The 16755-nt window shown below is 37.2% G+C and overlaps 1 protein-coding gene and 1 pseudogene across 1 annotated transcript; both read right to left on the bottom strand.

Moving 5' to 3' along the window:
• Positions 1–3839: 3839 nt before the first annotated feature.
• Positions 3840–4747, bottom strand: LOC129628424 (olfactory receptor 4A47-like; annotated as a pseudogene).
• Positions 4748–15825: 11078 nt separating this feature from the next.
• Positions 15826–16755, bottom strand: LOC129628423 (olfactory receptor 4A47-like). Its single transcript, XM_055547867.1, has one exon. It carries the CDS (start codon positions 16753–16755, stop codon positions 15826–15828), a length of 930 nt encoding a protein of 309 aa, XP_055403842.1.

Here is a 16755-nt window from a genome sequence, read left to right as displayed (position 1 = left end):
GGGTTTTGCAGATGGCCACACAGTGCTTATTGTAATCACGATGGGCAGAATGATCTCAGCAGAGACAAAAGATCTTCAGCAAAGATTTGAGTTCTGAACTAACTGAAACAGAAGGGTTTTTTCTTGTTTTTTGTTTTTGTTTTTACAGCAGTGTCAGCCAGCATTTTAGGTGTCATAGCTGAAAAACAACAGCGATCTACAAGGGATAAGAAAGCAATCTACAAGAAACACAAACAGGAACTCTAAACTCTACCCAAGCTTACAATAGGTGACTTGTTCACTGAAGATGTGTATTATGGCACCTAAATAACAGCTTTTTAAACTCTTCCTAATTTCACCTTCCTAAGGTGAATCTTATTGAAAGAACTGCCTGAACATTGTTTTGTGACCAGCCGCTTTTAAATTTCTTTTAACTTAATTTTAACTTTAGTTTTAAACTATATCATTTATTTTATTTACATTAAATTTATCATTAATTTTTAATAATTTTGAAATAGAAATATGTAAGTCTAGGCATATTTGTGAGAAACGATAGAAATGAGAGACTGCTAGTCTCCTCACAGATCAAAATATGTTACATATTATGGCAATTATGTGTCAACCTGCACATGAATAAAGAGATTAGTGAAACAGAAGTGTCAAATTGGGTCCAAATACATTGGGATTTCAGGATATAATAATCATGATTTCAAAATAATGGCCAAAGATAATCATCTAACTATTTTTAAAAACCATAAAATATAGAGAAACCACTAGAATTTCAATCCCCATTTAACTCTTATACCAAAATAAATTTGAGATGAATCAAAATTTTTAATATAAGATATAAAAATGCTTTAAAAATTAAACATTGAAAAAAATTTAAGAATATTTGACACAAGTGGAATGGGAAAAATCTTTCTAAGCAAGGTAAAAAGTCTTTTTTTAATTTGAATACCAAATGTAAAACAATTACATGCAAAAAGCATTCTACATAGTTTAAAAAGTTAAAAACATATAACCAGAAAATATTCACTACACATGCAGTGGTAAAAGTGATCTTTTCTTTAGTATATAAATATCTTATAAAATTCAGTATGGAAGATTAACCATTGAATGAAATAGATAAAAGTTGAATGAATATATGTATATAGTTTTTTATATTTATATACCCATAAATTCACACAAAAATAATACAAATCAAAATAAACATATGGCTAATTACTTTACAATATTGTATTGGTTTTGCCATACATCAACATGAATCTTAGCCTCTAATTAAAATAAATAAATTTAAATTTAAAATAAATACATAAACATATGGAAAGATAATCAAATTCAATTATATCAAAGGAGTTGTGGTTAAAGTATGAGTTACTTTAATCATGTCATAAATACTTATCAGGTACTGGTCATTGAGATGTGGACAAAAGAATTCTTATAGAGTGGACAGGACTGTAACTATTTAAACAAACTCAAGTATGGTAGCTTGGCAATAGCTATCAATATCAACATTTTTAATGTCTATATTACCTGATCAAATATCACTGGAACAATCCTATGCCTATGAATTCATATTTGCACATATATAAAATATGTATTTATTGGAACATTATTTGTTATAGAAAAGCTTAGCAACCACATGAAGAGAAATGTGCATATTAATTTTGTATAAATTTATAAGAATTTTGTACCATAAGAAAAATTAAGATATATATATGTTAAGATAAGATATAAAGATATAGATATATAGATATGGACTTGGGCTTCCCAGGTGGCACAGTGGTAAAGAATCCATCTGCCAATGCAGGAGACGCAGAAGACACAAGTTTGATCCTGGATTGGGAAGATCACTGGCAGTAGGAAATGTCAACCCACTTCAGTATTCTTGCCTGGGAAATTTCATGCACAGAGGGACCTGGCAGTCTACAGTCAGTGGTATCGCAAAGAGTCAGAAACTATAAGTGACTGAGCACACATGAACGAAATATATGGACTGGTATGGAAACAAATTCAAGATGTTGAATAGTAAAAGCAAGTGTTATATATATTGAAAGAAACAAATACATGTATGTTAATTACATTTGCATTTGCAAAGATTATTACCAGATGAAAAGAAACAAATTTAGGGCCAACAATTAGGGCTGGAAAATGCTGAGAAAAAAATAGCAAATTCATTTGACACTTCATACCATATTGTTTGGTTTCCATTACTGCTGTTTACTAATATCTGTTTTACTTCATTTCTTGTAAACAGGAAAAGCATTAAGTTAAAAATTTTGTGTATAATGCAACTGAAATATAGTAAAGAAGGCAATATGTATAAAATTAAATACTTTAAATTGTATAAATTAAAAGTTCATTTACATGATAAGAATCTAAATAAAAATGAATCTGTCCTGAAAAAGAGATGTTGTTGCTTTCAGTCTCTAAGTCATGTCCAACTCTTTGTTACCCCATGAACTGCAGCATCATTTTTACTTTTTTTTTTTCATGAAAAAGAGTAAAAAATATAAATCCATAAATTGGTTGGGCTTCCCAGGTGGTTCTAGTGGTAAAGAACCCAGTAGCCAATTCAGGAGACATAAGAGATGCCAGTTAGATCCCTGGTTTGGGAAGATCCCATGGAGGAGGGCATGGCAACCCACTCCAGTATTCTTGACTGGAGAATCCCATGGGCAGAAGAGCCTGACAAGTTACAATTCATGGGGTCACACAGAGTCAGTCATGACTGAAGCAACTTAGAACACATAAACTGGTTTAAAATCAGTGTACTTTCTCATGATTTCATTCAGTTCAGTTCAGTCACTCAGTTGTGTCCGACTCCTTGCGACCCCATGAATCACAGCATGCCAGGCCTCCCTGTCCATCACCAACTCCCGCAGTTCACCCAGACTCACGTCCATCGAGTCAGTGATGCCATCCAACCATCTCATCCTCTGTCGTCCCCTTCTCCTCCTGCCCCCAATCCCTCCCAGCATCAGAGTCTTTTCCAGTGAGTCAACTCTTCACATGAGGTGGCCAAAGTACTGGAGTTTCAGCTTTAGTATCATTCCTTCCAAAGAAATACCAGGGCTGATCTCCTTTAGAATGACTGGTTGGATCTCCTTGCAGTCCAAGGGACTCTCAAGAGTTTTCTCCAACACCACAGTTCAAAAGCATCAATTCTTCAGTGCTCAGCCTTCTTCACAGTCCAACTCTCACATCCATACATGACCACAGGAAAAACCATAGCCTTGACTAGACGGACCTTTGTTGGCAAAGTAATGTCTCTGCTTTTGAATATGCTATCTAGGTTGGTCATAATTTTCCTTCCAAGGAGTAAGTGTCTTTTAATTTCATGGCTGCAGTCACCATCTGCAGTGATTTTGGAGCCCCAAAAAATGATTTCATTACATATTATTAATTCTTTGCTATATAGGCATTATACTATTCTGGGTACAGAGCTGAACAAGTAATTCTAGACTTTACATTCTAGTAGGGAGAAAAGCTGTTATTAATGCCAGAGTTGTACAATTGTAATCTTTATTTATAATTATCATAAACTTGTTGAAGAAAGAGAAACAAGAATCAAATTGCAAAATGGCTTCACTGGTGGCTCAGATGGTAAAGAATCTGCCAGCAATGTGGTAGACCTGGGTTTGATCCATGGGTTGGGAAGATCCCCTGGAGGAAGACAGGGAAGCCCACTCTAGTATTCTTCTCTGTAGAATTCCCATGGACAGAGAAACTTAGTGGGCTACAGTTCACGGGGTCGCAGAGAGTTGGACACAACTAAGGGACTAAGCACAAAATGACTTTTGCATTCAAAGGAGATGGAACCTGATGTCAAATGACTCCTTTCATAGAAACTAAAGCACTTAGTTAAAATGAGCTATGATGTTCCTTCTACATACCTTCTTCATAGACTTACTTAACTCAGAATTTATTAGAATGTCTATTAATGGGTCCCGCACACACTCAATGATTTGTCAATGGGGAAGGTCTTAGCAGGTCTTGCATTTACAAATATAGAGGGAACAAAGAAGCAGACAACCACAGTGATGTGGGAACCACAGGTCTGGAGGGCTTTCTGCCTGCCTTCCTGACTCAGGTTCTTCAGAGAGTGCAGGATGACTCCATAGGAGACAAGTAAGAGCAGAAAGCCAAGAGTGCAGATCAGCCCTCCATTGGCCAGCACTAAGATGCCAATGACATAGGTGTCAGTACAAATGAGTCTCAGTAAAGGGAACATGTCACACATAAAGTGATCGATGACATTCGGGCCACAGAATGGGAGCCCATAAACAGTGCTAAGTTGAATAATTGAGCACAGAAAACATCCAACTCAGGACACCAGCAGCAGCACAACACACACCCTCTGCCTCATGATCACCAAGTAATGCAAGGGCTTACAGATGGCCACATAGCGGTCATAGGCCATCACCAGCAGAAGGAAAACCCCTGATCCAGCAAAAAGGTGCTCTGCAAACAGTTGGGTCATGCAAGATTCAAAGGATATGTTTTTTTCCCCAAATAACAACTCAGAAATTAATCTGGGAGTGATAGAAGTGGAGTAAGTGACATCCATACATGATAAGCTAGCAAGAAAAAAGTACATCGGTGAGTTCAGGGTCTCGCTGACAGCTATAGTCACTATAATAAGAAGGGTGCCCACCAGAGTCAAAAGGTAGATGAACAGGAACAAAACAGAAAGGACTTTCTGCTCCTTTGGATTCTGTGTGAGGCCCAGAAGGACAAAGTAGGTTACATTATTTCTTGATTCCATCTAATCTGGACAGGAGCTGACTTCACATATTAAAGCAGTTTACCTAAGAAAAACAAGGAGGGAAACACTTAAAGGGGGAAAATGCTCAAATGTATAAGAATTTTTATTTATTTATTCATTCATTGGAAGAATGTAAATAGAACATATATTTGTGTCTAAGGTGTCATAGAAAATTTGATTACCAAGTGGAATAAGGCATAGTTGTTTTTTGTTTGTTTGTTGTTTAACCTCAGTGATAAGACACAGAACAACAACAACAAAAAATTCCTGACACATGTATGAAGTTCCATTAAATTCACACAGTGCTGAGTGTCAGAATATAGGAGTATATCAAGTGAGTGTCACAGAAGTCTTACAAGAGGAAGTAATGTTTCAGCTGAGTGTAAAAAATAATTGAAAATATAAAGAAATAAAGAAAGCCATAAAAGGTGCAGCATTTATAAAGACACAAAGTATAATACATGAAACACACTCAAGGTAATACACATAATCAGTGTGGGTAGATGAATGTGTGAATAGATGAATTCCTTGTCCTGAATTTTCTCTAACTTCACTGACACTTCTTTGGTCTGTAGGTGGTTATTTCCCTTTTTTGATCAATAAATTAGACTGCAGCAGTCTAATTTTGTATCTCCAGGGCTTACCTTTCCCCTAAATTTCAAATGTTTATTTGCAACATCTCTAATTTTGAAATCCAACTGAATAGCAATTTAATATTTATAAAACATAACTTCTAAATTTTCCAAAATAAACATGAGCATTTTATAAATATAATTTAAAGAGCATTCCTTATTTATCTCATTAAATACTATAATTTTCATGTTAGTGTTCATAAGCAAAATTTCAGTGCTCTTTACTCATTTGTAACTCTCATGAAGCTTAAATCGTACTAACATTACTTTCAGAATATATCACAAATTTGATCATTCCCTACTTCTTAATTCCTCCTGCTAAGTCTCTCCACATTTATACTGGCCTCAAAAGTCAGTTCTGCTGCAGCCCAAAATGTCCTTTTTAACCTTCTTCTGATAACATCACTCTACTCCTCCAAACTCCTACCATATATTCCAATCACTCACTCATAGTTTAATAGAACACATTTAATATTTACAGTAGCAAGAACTGTAACACTTATTTCATAAGTGAAGAACTTAAGGTTCAAGATATCTAATTCATTTTCTCAAGTACACATTTTTAAGTCATATACCTAGAATTGAATCTGATTTTAAAGTAATTTATTTTCTTATATAAGAAATAAGGTCTCACAACTGTCAGCTTGGTTCCCACTATTTAATGTTAGTCTTACCCTCTGAAGGCTTGTTCAGAACCTGAAGAATAACTTGAAGTTACTCATAAACACTTGGAATTATTTTTCATCCAGTTTGACAAAGAGGACAAAAGGCCACTTTATTACTTGAGCATATAGTTTATTTGACTGTCCATCCATTTGCTTCATGGAGTCTTCTGATTATTCAGGTCATTTTAAGTGCAGTGTAGATTATTTGAAAGCAATTCCATGGTGCACACACTGAAAAACAAGTTTATTGCTTTAGGAAATATATCAAAATGTCCAGCATATATTACATAGACATAGAAGAAATCAACTAGTTATTTGGCAGAGAAATTGTTCACAAGCAACTTCTTTCCTCCTAACTTCAAAAATATAAATAACATTTGACTGTCCACTTCTTTTCACTCTGTCATATTAACATGACCAAACTAGTTGAGATTTTGAAAGACATTCCTGTGATTCTTTTTAAGTCATGCTATAAGTCTAAGAATGGACCTCCTTAAAATTTTATGGCAGTTACTAAGCGAATAGCATCTTCTTCCTTTTAGAGGTGAAGATCACGGGCTATTTCATCCCTTCCAGCTGCTATTATCACTGGGTCTTGGAATGTGTCCAAGGCTGATTCTTGTGTAATTAATTCACTGGGATTTTCCTCAAAGGTTTTAAAGAACATCTATAGGGGGTTCATCGAAAAAGCAAGAGAGTTCCAGAAAATCATCTATTTCTGCTATTGACTATGCCAAAGCCTTTGACTGTGTGGATCACAATAAACTATAGAAAATTCTGAAAAGATGGGAATACCAGACCACCTGACCTGCCTCTTGAGAAACCTGCATCCAGGTCAGGAAGCAACAGTTAGAACTGGACATGGAACAACAGACTGGTTTCAAATAGGAAAAGGAGAACATCGAGGCTGTATATTGTCACCCTGCTTTTTTAACTTATATGCAGAGTACATCATGAGAAATGCTGGGCTGGAAGAAGTACAAGCTGGAATCAAGATTGCCAAGAGAAATATCTATAGCATCCAATATACAGATGACAGCATCCATATGGCAGAAAGCGAAGAAGAACAGAGAAGCCTCTTGATGAAAGTGAAAGAGGAGAGTGGAAAAAGTTGGCTTAAAGCCCAACATTCAGAAAACAAAGATCATGGCATCTGGTCCCATCACTTCATGGCAAATAGATGGGAAAACAGTGGAAACAGTGTCAGACTTTATTTTGGGGGGCTCCAAAATCACTGCAGATGGTGATTGCAGCCATGAAATTAAAAGATGCTTACTCCTTGAAAGAAAAGTTGTGACCAACCTAGACAGCATATTAAAAAGCAAAGACATGACTTTGTTAACGAAGGTCCATCTAGTCAAGGCTATGGTTTTCCCTGTAGTCATGTACAGATGTGAGAGTTGGACTATAAAGGAAGCTGAGCACCAAAGAATTGATGATTTTGAACTGTGGTGTTGCGGCAGACTTCAGAGTCCCTTGGACTGCATGGAGATCCAACCAGTCCATCCTAAAGGAGATCAGTCCTGGGTGTTCCCTGGAAGGACTGATGTTGAAACTGAAACTTCAATCCTTTGGCCACCTGATGCGAAGAGCTGACTTTTTGGAAAAGGCTCTGATGCTGGGAAGGATTGGGGGCAGCTGGAGAAGGGAAGACGAGGATGAGATGGTTGGATGGCATCACCAACTCGACAGACATGGATATGGATGGGCTCCGGGAGTTGGTGATGGACAGGGAGGCCTGGCGTGCTGAGGTTCATGGGGTCACCAGGAGTCAGACACAACTGAGTGACTGAATGGAACTGAACTGATAGGGGCTTTCCTGGTGGCTCAGTGACGAAGAATTCACTTGCCAATGCATAAGATGCAAGTTTGTCCCCTAGTTTGGTTTATGATATGAACATGAACTATAGCATGATAGCCACCGTGTCTGGCTTTAGCTACACCAGGGTTTAAGAGGTAAATATGTCAATCTAATGACAAAACAACTGAATTAAAATTTCTATTTTTTAATAATTGTATTTTTAATTTATTTATTACTTCAATTGGAGGATAATTCTTTTGCAATATTGTGATAGCCTCTGCTGCATACTTGTGTCCCCTTCCTCCCGAACCCCCCACCCTCTCCCCCCGAATCCACCCCTCCAGGTTTTCACAGAGCACTGGCTTGGGTGCCCTGTGTCTTACATCAAACTCCCTCTGGTTGTCTGTTTTATACATGGTAAGCTGTGTGTTTCAATGGTATTCTCTCAAATCGTCCCACTCTCTCCTTCTTCCACTGAGTCCAAACATCTGTTCTTTATGACTGTCTCTTTTGTGCCCTTCACATAGGATCATCAGTACTATCCTTCTAGATTCCATATATATACTTTAATACAAAATATCTATTTCTGACTTACTTCATGCGTATAATAGGCTCAAACTTAATCCACCTCATTAGAACTGACATAATTGTTTTCCTTTTTATAACTGACTAATTATTCTATTGGGTATATATACTACAACATTCTTATCCATTCATCTGCCAATGAACATCTAGGAATCCAATGACATAATTACTAAAATAAAATTTCTATTTTTTAATATTCAATATTTATTTTATATTGGATTATAGCTGACTAACAACATTAGCTTCAGGTGTTCAGCAAGTGAATGAGTTGTACATATACACGTACCTATTATTTTTCAAATTCTTTTCCCGTTTAGGTTATTATAGGATGTTGAATAGAGTTCCCAGTGCTATATATGGTAGATCCTTGTTGGTTATCAATTATAAATATACTAGTGTGTATTGTCATGCCCAAGTGTTACATAGTCAACTCAATCAATATTGAGTATCTACCATAGGCCAGGCATTGTTCTAAGTACTCAGGATTCATCAATAAACAAAGCAGACCTGAAATAAGTTTGGAGTCTGAAAATCAGATTTTAGGTGCAAGAGAGCAAACATTTTTGAAGTATTTTGTGCTCCTCCAGACTAGCTCAGATTGCCTGGTTATTCAGGGGAGGAGGACATTTTATAATATGAAACTTCCTCCCTACAAAGCAGTGGGAACATACACCCAGATTACACACCACAGATTGGACTTCGACTCCACTCTGCAGAGACACCAAAGTGACTGATGAAACACTGAGTGGGGTGGGTTTACCCTCAGAGTGACAGGGAATAAATTATGCTACATGGAAACGTGATGACTTAACTAGAAACTGCAATGAGTCATAGTAAAATAAACATTTGCATTTCAAAAAATCTTTAGAACTGTACTATAACAAACTCTTTTTTTCAATATTCCATGCCTACGTTTTTGTCTGTCCGTTTGTCTGTTTGGTGTGGCTTTTTTATGTGTGTGGCTGTGTGGTGTACCTTGTGGGATTCTAGTCCTTCTACCAGGGGCTGAACATAGGCCCTTGGCAATGAAAGTGTGTAGTCCCAACCTCTGGACTGGCAGGGAATTTCCAAATCCTAACTAATTTTGACAGTAAATAAACATTAACTACCAACTGGGTAATACATAAACCTAAATATATTTTTATAATGGTAAACCATTCTCTACCTGGAACTGGCCTCTGTGTGGCTATATGTCAAAATCAGCGTGCTTTTGATAAATAGTGTACAGTTGTCTTCAATCATAAAAGTTTATTTTCTCATATAAATCAATGGAATAAAATAGAAAGCCCAGAGATAAATCCACACACCTATGGACACATTATCTTTGACAAAAGAGGCAAGACTATGCAATGGAGAAAAGACAATCACTTTAACAAGTGGTGCTGGGAAAACTGGTCAACCTCTTGTAAAAGAATGAAACTAGAACACTTTCTAACACCATGCAAAAAAATCAACTCAAAATGGATTAAAGATCTAAATGTAAGACCAGAAACTATAAGACTCCTAGACGAAAACATAGGCAAAACACTCTCTGACATAAATCACAGCAGGATCCTCTATGACCCACCTCCCAGAGTAATGGAAATAAAGGCAAAAATTAACAAATGGGACCTAACTAAACTTAAAAGCTTTTGCACAATGAAGGAAATTATAAGCAAGGTAAAAGGACAGCCTTCAGAATGGGAAAAAATTAATAGCAAATGAAGCAACTGACAAACAACTAATCTCAAAAACATACAAGCATTTCATGCAGCTCCATACCAGAGAAATAAATGGCCCTATCAAAAAATGGGCCAAAGAACTAAGCAGACATTTCTCCAAAGAAGACATACAGATGGCTAACAAACACATGAAAAGATGTTCAGCATCACTATTGCCAGAGAAATGCAAATCAAAACCACAATGAGGTACCATTTCACACCAGTCATAATAGCTGCTATCAAAATGTCTACAAACAATAAATGCTGGAGAGGGTGTGGAGAAAAGAGAACCCTCTTACACTGTTGGTTGGAATGCCAACTAATACAGCCACTATGGAGAACAGTGTGGAGATTCCTTACAAAACTGGAAACAGAACTGCCATATGACCCAGCAACCCCACTGCTGGGCATATACACCAAGGAAATCAGAATTGAAAGAGATGCATATACACCAAGATTCATCACAGCACTGTTTACAATAGCTAGGACATAGAAGCAACCTAGATCTCCACTGGCAGACAAATGGATAAGAAAGCCGTGGTACATATACACAATGGAATATTACTCAGCTATGAAAAAGAATGCACTTGAATCAGTTCTAATGAGGGTGGATGAAACTGGAGGCTATTATACAGAGTGAAGTAAGCCAGAAAGAAAAACACTAATAAAAGATATTGATATATATATATGGAATTTAGAAAGATAGTAACAATGACCCTATATGCAAGACTGCAAAAGAGACACAGATGTAAAGAACAGACTTTTGGACTCTGTGAGACAAGGTGAGGGTGGGATGATTTGAGAGAATAGCATTGAAACATGTACATTACCAAATGTGAAATAGATCGCCAGTCCAGTTGCAATGCATGAGACAGGGTGCTCAGGGCTGGTGCCCTGGGAGAACCCTGAGGGATGGGATGGGAAGGGAGGTGGCAGCAGGGTTCAGGATGGGGAACACATGTACACCCTTGGCTGATTCGTGTCAAGGTATGGCAAAAACCACTACTATATTGTATAGTAATTTACTATACTGTAAAGTAATTAGCTATCAATAAAATAAATAAATATATTAAAAATAAAATAAAAATTGTATTTTCTCTTTTCCATTTTAAAGACAAACTCACTTTTTATTGTTATGATTATTTCCCAAAGACACTTTATCATCCCAGAACTTCCTCATAGCATTTTCATGTCTAAATTTCTGAGCTTGAAGTCTAAGAAGTTTAACAAAGGCCTTATCATGATATAAAATGTACCCAAGCCTTGGATACCAATGCACAAATAAGCAGGGCAGAAAAACTAAGATGACCACAATGATGTAAGAGACACAGGTGAAGAGAACTTTGCATCTCCCCTCCAAGCTATGTCTCTAGGGAGGACAAGATGACCACATAGGAGACCAACAAGGGAAAATATTTTAATGGATAAATGAACCAATGATTGGCAGCAACAGAAACCAAGGATGTGAATTCCATTCAGACAAGTTTCAGCAAAGGGTTAAGGCACACAAGAATGGTCTTTGACATTGAACCACAGACAGGCAGCCACATTATGAAGATCTGTGTGGTTGCAAGTACAACCCTTCTGTTCCTATTACTTGAAAGAGGAAGCCACAACCCTGTCACTCATGATGGGTTCAGAGTCCAGGGCTTTGCAGATGGCCACATAGTGCTCATTGGCGACCACTATGGGTGGGAAGATCAGAGCAGCAAAAGATGCTCAGCAAAGACGTGAGTCCTGGACTTCCTGAAGGAGATGATTGTTTTCTTACAGCAGGTGTCAGTTGGTATTTCAGGTATCATAGATGAAGAACAGCACATGTCCACAAGGACAGAAACACAAGCAAGAACTGTAATTCCTGCTTTACCCAAATTTACAAAAGGTGACTTTTAACTGAAAACATCTTTTCATACCTGGGTCACAGTTTTATACTCTAAAGACATAACTCCTCTAAAATGACCCTTCTTAAAAAGAATCTTGTGAGAAGGCAATGGCAAGCCACTCCAGTACTCTTGCCTAGAAAATCGCATGGAAGGAGGAGCCTGGTAGGCTGCAGTCCATGGGGTCGCTAAGAGTCGGACACGACTGAGCGACTTCACTTTCACTTTTCACTTTCACACAACGGAGAAGGAAATGGCAACCCACTCCAGTGTTCTTGCCTGGAGAATCCCAGGGATGGCAGACCCTGATGGGCTACTGTCTATGGGGTCGCACAGAGTCGGACACAACTGAAGCGACTTAGCAGCAGCAGCAGCAAAAATAATTTTATTGACAATAACAACGGAATATTATTTTGTGAATAAACTATTTTAAATTTATTTTAACTTCATTTTAAACTCGGAGGAGGCAATGGAAACCCACTCCAGTACTCTTGCCTGAAAATCCTATGGACTAAGGAGCCTGGTAGGCTGCAGTCCATGGGGTCGCTAAGAGTCGAGCACGACTGAGCAACTTCACTTTCACTTTTCACTTCCATGCATTGGAGAAGGAAATGGCAGCCCACTCCAGTGTTCTTGCCTGGAGAATTCCAGGGACGAGGGAGCCTGGTGGGCTGCCGTCTATGGGGTGCACAGAGTTGGGCACGACTGAAGTGACTTAGCAGCAGCAGCCTTTTAAACTTTATTATTTATCTTATTTATATTCAATTTATTATTTTATTTGTAATAAATTGGAACAGAGATATACAAGCTTAGGCATACCTCTGAAAAAGAATAGTAATGAGGGACTGCTAGTCTCTTTACTCATCAAAATGTGTTATATATTATAGCAATTATATTATGTGCAAATCTGCACATGAATAAAGAGATCAATGAAAAAGGATAGAGTCTTGAATCAGATTCAAATACATTGGACTTCAGGATACAATAGTCAGGATTTTAAATCAATGGCAAAAATATATTTACGTGACCATTAAAAGAAACCTAAAATTTAGAGAAACAACTAAAAATTCAATCCATATTTACCTCCAATAACAAAATTAATTCAATACAAATCAAAAGTTTCCATATGATATCAAAAATGTTTTAAAAATTAACATAGGCAAAACACTCTCCGACATACATCATAGCAGAATCCTCTATGATCCACCTCCCAGAATACTGGAAATAAAAGCAAAAATAAACAAATGGGGTCTAATTAAAATTAAAAGCTTCTGCACAACAAAACTATAAGCAAGGTGAAAAGACAGCATTTAGAACAGGAGAAAATAATAGCGAATGAAGCAACTGACAAACAACTAATCTCAAAAATACACAAGCAACTCCTGCAGCTCAATTCCAGAAAAATAAACGACCCAATCAAAAAATGGGCCAAAGAACTAAATAGACATTTCTCCAAAAAGACATACAGATGGCTAACAAACACATGAAAAGATGCTCAACATCACTCATTATCAGAGAAATGCAAATCAAAACCACAATGAGGTACCATTTCACGCCAGTCAGAATGGCTGCGATCCAAAAGTCTACAAGCAATAAATGCAGGAGACGGTGTGGAGAAAAGGGGACCCTCTTACACTGTTGGTGGGAATGCAAACTAGTACAGCCACTATGGAGAACAGTGTGGAGATTCCTTAAAAAACTGGAAATAGAACAGACATACGACCCAGCAATCCCACTGCTGGGCATACACACGGAGTAAACCAGAACTGAAAGAGACATGTCTACCCCAATGTTCATCTCACCACTGTTTATAATAGCCAGGAGATGGAAGCAACCTAGATGTCCATCAGCAGATGAATGGATAAGAAAGCTGTGGTACATATACACAATGGAGTATTACTCAGCCATTAAAAAGAATACATTTGAGTCAGTTCTAATGAGGTGATGAAACTGGAGCCTATTATACAGAGTGAATTAAGCCAGAAAGAAAAACACCAATACAGTATACTAACACATATATATAGAATTTAGAAAGATGGTAACAATAACCCTGTATACGAGACAGCAAAACAGACACTGATATATAGAACAGTCTTTTGGACTCTGTGGGAGAGGGAGAGGGTGGGATGATTTGGGAAAATGGCATTGAAATACGTATAATATCATATATGAAACCAGTCGCCAGTCCAGGTTCAATGCGCGATGCTGGATGCTTGGGCCTGGTGCACTGGGACGACCCAGAGGGATGGTGTGGGGAGGGAGGAGGAAGGAGGGTTCAGGATGGGAAACACATGTATACCTGTGGTGGATTCATTTCTATATTTGGCAAAACCAATACAATATTGTAAAGTTTAAAAATAAAATAAAATTTAAAAAAAAATAATAACTTTAATCAGTTGTTATAAATATTTTTCAGGTACTGGTCTTGAAAATATGGACAAAAGAATTCTCACTGACAGTAGACAAGACTGTAGTTGTTATACAACCTCCAGAAAAATAGTTTGTCAATAACTATCAATATCAACACTTTAAATGCATATGTTACCTGATCATTGATTCAAATATCAAATCAACAATTTTATGCCTTGGTATTCATATTTGCACATATTCCAAACCATATATTTATTTGAAAACTGCTTATCATAAAAAAGTTTAAAAGCACATGAAAAGGAATGGGCATATGAATTTTAATATAAATTTATAAGAAGTATTGTGAAACATGAGAAAAGTTAAGGGATATGTTTGAGCTGACATTGAAATAGCTTTAAGATGTGGCATAGTAAAAGCAAGTGTGATGTATATAGAAAAAGCAAATATGTATAAGGCAAATACACTGGCATTCACAAAGATTTTTAGTAGATGAAAATTAAGGGGAAAAAAATAGATTCTACCTCTTAGCATGAAGATTGGAAAATATTGAGAGAAAAGGGAGAAATTTGTTTGACACTTCACCCCATAATATTTGGTTTTATTTATGTTGTTTATTATTATCGGCTACTGCTACTACTGCTAAGTCACTTTAGTCGTGTTCGACTCTGTGTGACCCCATGGATGGCAGGCTACCAGGCTCCCCCGTCCCTGGGATTCTCCAGGCAAGAACACTGGAGTGGGTTGCCATTTCCTTCTCCAATGCATGACATAGAAAAGTGAAAGTGAAGTCGCTCAGTCATGTCTGACTCTTAGAGACCACATGGACTTCAGCCTACCAGGCTCCTCCATCCAGGGGATTTTCCAGGCAAGAGTTCTGCAGTGGGGTGCCATTGCCTTCTCCCTTATTATTATCTATTTTACTTCAATTTACTTGTGAACACTAACAGTATTAAAGTAAAACATTTGTGTATAATGCAACTGAAATATACTAACAAAGGGGCCTATATACAATTAAATATTTTACATTGTAAAAATTAAAAAGTTTATGTAAATTAAGAGCAACTAAATAAAATTTATCTTGTCTCTGAAAAAGAGTAAAAAAGGTAAATGCATAAATTGACTAAAAATCAGTGTTACTCTATAATGCTTTCCCACTTAATCATTATTTATTATTAAGTCCTTACCATACAGGCATTACATATTTCTAGGTACAGTGATAAAGAAGTAACTATGAACCTTACATTCTAGTATGGAGGAAACTGTTATTAATAGCACAGCTGTATAATTAGAATCTTTAATCGCAATTATCAGAAACTTTTTGAAGAGAGAGATATTTTCTTTTTAAAGAAAAAATTTTAAATCAGAATCAAATTTTAAAATGACTTCTGCATTCTAAGGAAATGGAACCTACTGTCAAATGGCTCCCTTCATGGTAGATGATGCACTTATTTATTATGAGATATGATGTTTCTTCTCCAGAGCTTCTTCATAGCATTAGTCAACTCAGAATTTCTTAGACTGTAGATAAATGGATTCAGCATGGGAGTTATGACTGTATAAAATACACTCACAGATTTGTCAATGGGGAATGTTTTAGCAGGTCTCACATACATGAAAATGCAGGGAACAAAGAAACAGACAACCACAGTGATGTGGGAACCACAGGTCTGGAGGGCTTTCCGCCTCCCTTCCTGACTCAGGTTCTTCAGAAAGTGCAGGATGACTCCATAGGAGACGAGCAAGAGCAGAAACACTATAGTGCAGATCAGTCCTCCATTGGCCAGCACTAAGAGGCCAATGACATAGGTGTCAGTACAGACGAGTTCCAATAAGGGGTACATGTCACAAATATAGTGATCAATGACATTTGGGCCACAGAATGGGAGCCCATAAACAGTACTAAGTTGAATTACTGAGTGCAGAAAACCTCCAACCCAGGACAGCACCAGCAACACAACACACACCCTCTGCCTCATGATCACCAAGTAATGCAAGGGCTTACAGATGGCCACATAGCGGTCATAGGCCATCACCAGCAGAAGGAAGACCCCTGATCCAGCAAAAAGGTGCTCTGCAAACAGTTGGGTCATGCAAGATTCAAAGGATATGTTTTTTTCCCCAAATAACAACTCTGAAATCAATCTGGGAGTGATAGAAGTGGAGTAAGTGACATCCATACATGATAAGCTAGCAAGAAAAAAGTACATGGGTGAGTTCAGAGTCTCACTGACAGCTATAGTCACTGTAATAAGAAGGGTGCCCACCAGAGACAAAAGGTAGATGAACAGGAACAAAACAGAAAGGACTTTCTGCTCCTTTGGATTCTGTGTGAGGCCCAGAAGGACAAAGTAGGTTACATTATTTCTTGATTCCAT

The sequence above is a fragment of the Bubalus kerabau genome, chromosome 15, assembly GCF_029407905.1.
Source record: "Bubalus kerabau isolate K-KA32 ecotype Philippines breed swamp buffalo chromosome 15, PCC_UOA_SB_1v2, whole genome shotgun sequence".
Taxonomy (NCBI): Eukaryota; Metazoa; Chordata; class Mammalia; order Artiodactyla; family Bovidae; genus Bubalus; species Bubalus kerabau.
The sequence above is the reverse complement of the archived record's forward strand: the minus strand, read 5'-3'. Positions and strand labels throughout refer to the sequence as shown.